Source organism: Anopheles bellator, unplaced genomic scaffold, assembly GCF_943735745.2.
Source record: "Anopheles bellator unplaced genomic scaffold, idAnoBellAS_SP24_06.2 scaffold02021_ctg1, whole genome shotgun sequence".
Classification (NCBI taxonomy): Eukaryota; Metazoa; Arthropoda; class Insecta; order Diptera; family Culicidae; genus Anopheles; species Anopheles bellator.
The window spans coordinates 1-1,708 of record NW_026686143.1 but is presented as its reverse complement, the minus strand read 5'-3'; the positions used below and the strand labels follow the sequence as shown (position 1 = coordinate 1,708).

Sequence of the window (1,708 nt, the reverse complement as noted above, 5' to 3'; positions counted from 1 at the left end):
AGAGGAATAAGCGGGAAGAAGAATAACGCCGAAATTTCCTCCCCTAACATTGCTCTTGCTATTGCACGCGAAATTTGAGGAAGAATTGTTCAAAAACTGCTATCAAAATGGGTAAAAAACAACACCAGAAAGATAAAATGTAAGTAACTAGTATTTAAACGCACAGGACGAATGAATGATTTTGGGTTTTCCACCGTGAAGGTACCTAACGTACACCGAATGGTCCGAGTTTTATGGTGGCCACAAACCGGATTCTGTTGAAAATGAGCAGATTAAATTCAAACGGCTACCTTTCGACCATTGCTGTGTTTCGTTGGTCCCATTCGAACATCCGTACAGCGACAAGGAAGGCAACGTGTTCGAATTGTCGGCGATTGTTGAGTTTCTGAAGCGCTTCAAAGTAAATCCGGTCACTGGCGCTCCGCTCGATGGGCGGGAACTGATTAAGCTGAACTTTACCAAGAACCACGAAGATCAGTTCCACTGCCCGACGCTGTTCAAACCATTTACCAAAAACTCGCACATCGTAGCAAACGGTAAGACCGGAAACGTGTTTTCATACGAAGCGATCGAACAGGAGGTCGATGAACAGTTGGCCAAAGAACGGGCGGAAGAGCTGGAACGGGTGAAGCAGGAAGCGGAAGAGAAGCGCAACAAAGGCTCTAACAGTGCCTCTGGGCAAAAGCGTGGTCAACCTTTGAAAGTATTCCGGACGGGCGTGGGGAAGTATCTAGACACGGGCATAACGAAGAACCCTGCTTCAGTGTCCAACGGTGAGAAACCGGGTAGCAGTGGACTGGGTCCTGTGGAAGCAAAACGGCTTAAAAAAATTACCGCAGGAACCAGTGGGTCGAATGGTTTTGGTAATTTCAGTTCCTGGTAATTTGCTACCAATTCTTTACTCTGTATTTATTGTTTAAAATACAAAGAAATCTATCAAAACTACCAAAAAACTTTCTATTCGACCTGTGGCGACGGTTCTTTACTACCTTCCGTTGCTTCCCGCTCTTTCCATGCTTTCTTCTTCGCCTGCAGACGCATCTTACGTCGCAAACTTTCTGTATGTTTACGCTGTTCGATAACCTTCCGTTGACCAGCGACCGACTGTTCACCGTTGAGCAGCTGGTCCAATCTGGCGACGAGTAGTTTGCGGGCTTCTCGGCGGTTCTCGAATAAGGAACGGCTCGTATGGCAATGGACAACAAGACCGGTCGGTTTGTGCGTTAAGACTACTTTGTTGTTCGTCTTGGCGACCGACTGTCCACCAGGACCACTGCCTCGGACGAACGATTCCTCTAGATCCTCCTCGTGTAGCAACGGAACACGGGTATCGTCGATTGATTTCGAAAACGTGCGCCATCCGGCTGGAATTGGCCGCAGAGAGAACGGAAGCGGGCGACTGAAACCACTGACCACCGGTAATAAGCGGCGAAAGCAGTGCATTTTTATTGGGTGGCCACTTCTAAATGACGCGGTCACGTTCAAGTATCGCTCGTCCTTTCTGAAAGATCTCAAACGGAGTTATCTACAAAAACCCTCAAGCACGGGACTCAAAACGAACCTTGTAGCAGAAGTCGATTTCCTTTGGATCGCTTAGCGACGCCGATTTGCGGAATTCGGCTCGAATGCGCGCTCGGAAAAAATCCTTGTCCGTGTACTTCAACTGCGCACCGTATCGCAGAAGATCACGATACAAAGAAAGCACGGA

At 48.0% G+C, this 1,708-nt stretch overlaps 2 protein-coding genes across 2 annotated transcripts; one reads left to right on the top strand and one right to left on the bottom strand.

Moving 5' to 3' along the window:
- Positions 1-107: 107 nt before the first annotated feature.
- Positions 108-883, top strand: LOC131214711 (RING-type E3 ubiquitin-protein ligase PPIL2-like). Its single transcript, XM_058209045.1, has 2 exons — positions 108-139; positions 202-883. The coding sequence occupies exons 1-2, from the start codon at positions 108-110 to the stop codon at positions 881-883; spliced, it is 714 nt and encodes a 237-aa protein (XP_058065028.1).
- Positions 870-1,697, bottom strand: LOC131214710 (mitochondrial translation release factor in rescue-like). Its single transcript, XM_058209044.1, has 2 exons — positions 1,562-1,697; positions 870-1,501 (listed from the first exon to the last, which is right to left on the bottom strand). The coding sequence occupies exon 2, from the start codon at positions 1,441-1,443 to the stop codon at positions 958-960; it is 486 nt and encodes a 161-aa protein (XP_058065027.1). The 5' UTR covers positions 1,444-1,501; positions 1,562-1,697; the 3' UTR covers positions 870-957.
- Positions 1,698-1,708: the final 11 nt, after the last annotated feature.

Coding starts and splice junctions, on each gene's coding strand:
- LOC131214711 (XM_058209045.1), top strand. CDS start 108: ATGGGTAAAAAACAACACCAGAAAGATAAAAT. Junction 140..201: donor CAACACCAGAAAGATAAAAT/GTAAGTAACTAG, acceptor TCCACCGTGAAG/GTACCTAACGTACACCGAAT.
- LOC131214710 (XM_058209044.1), bottom strand. CDS start 1,443: ATGCACTGCTTTCGCCGCTTATTACCGGTGGTCAGTGGTTTCAGTCGC.